The 861-nt window shown below is 61.8% G+C and overlaps 1 protein-coding gene across 2 annotated transcripts in view; it reads left to right on the top strand.

Moving 5' to 3' along the window:
- Nucleotides 1-861, top strand: part of FLT3 (fms related receptor tyrosine kinase 3) — a 100,529-nt gene continuing 99,668 nt past the window's right edge. Inside the window, exon 1 of one of the 2 annotated variants that reach the window (XM_063619209.1) lies at nt 1-861. This exon is cut by the window's right edge and continues 30 nt beyond it. In XM_063619209.1, coding sequence (XP_063475279.1) covers nt 849-861 — 13 coding nt within the window. In that variant the 5' untranslated portion in view covers nt 1-848. The other variant, XM_055244380.2, reaches the window with a different exon arrangement.

The following is an 861-nucleotide window of genomic DNA, read 5'->3' as shown; positions in this document are numbered from 1 at the left end:
GTCAGGGAAGAACCAGAATTGGCATCCAGAGCTTTCCCATCCTCAGCTTATTGCAAGGAAAATAATAATAATTTTCAACTCGAAAAATTATGCGATGAAGAACAAGAACTATCAAGCGGATGATTCGCAACATCCTCTGGGATGTATTTTCTGTGTGTTTTGTTTTGAGGGCTGTTTGTTAACCTCCCTAATTGCCTTGGTTGACATTGAAACCCTGCCTGTTTTTCTTTATCCCGCCGCTGACTGGGTCCTGAGCGTCCTAGGAGATGGAGGCAGAGACAAAGAAAATCAGTCCACAATTAAGAATGGAATGAGACCCCATGCCCGCCTGTGCGCTGGCCGGAGTTGCCAGCGTGCCGAGCGGATTCAGCGCCTTTCTCAGGGCCTCAAAGATCCCAGCGCGCTAGGAGGGTGGTTTGTGGCTCCCTGCAGTCCCCACGCCCCGGATCCAAACGACAGAGTTCGGGGACTCACAGGGGCAGCAAGGCGGCAGAGCCGCGGAGCCCGTGCAACTTCTCCGGCGGGACCGCGCCCAATCTTCCCCGCCGCAGTCGGGGAGCCCCGGGGGCCGCCGAGCGCAGGCTGCGGACCGCGGCGGGCACGTGGGCTCGGCTGCAGCGCTGCGCCAGGCACCGGCTGCTCGGCTCGGCCCAACCTCTCCGCTCCCGCCTCGGCCCCTGCCTCTGGGGAGAGGGTTCCTCCCCCCTTCCACTTTGCACCAGTCCGAGGGAATTTGCGGTCGGTGACGCGCATCCTTAAGAGAGCCACCTGCAGCGCGGGGCGCGCCGCTCCAGGCGGCATCGCAGGGCTGGGCCGGCGCGGCCTGGGGACCCCGGGCTCCGGAGGCCATGCCGGCGTTGG

Source organism: Symphalangus syndactylus, chromosome 15, assembly GCF_028878055.3.
Source record: "Symphalangus syndactylus isolate Jambi chromosome 15, NHGRI_mSymSyn1-v2.1_pri, whole genome shotgun sequence".
NCBI lineage: Eukaryota > Metazoa > Chordata > Mammalia > Primates > Hylobatidae > Symphalangus > Symphalangus syndactylus.
The sequence above is the reverse complement of the archived record's forward strand: the minus strand, read 5'-3'. Positions and strand labels throughout refer to the sequence as shown.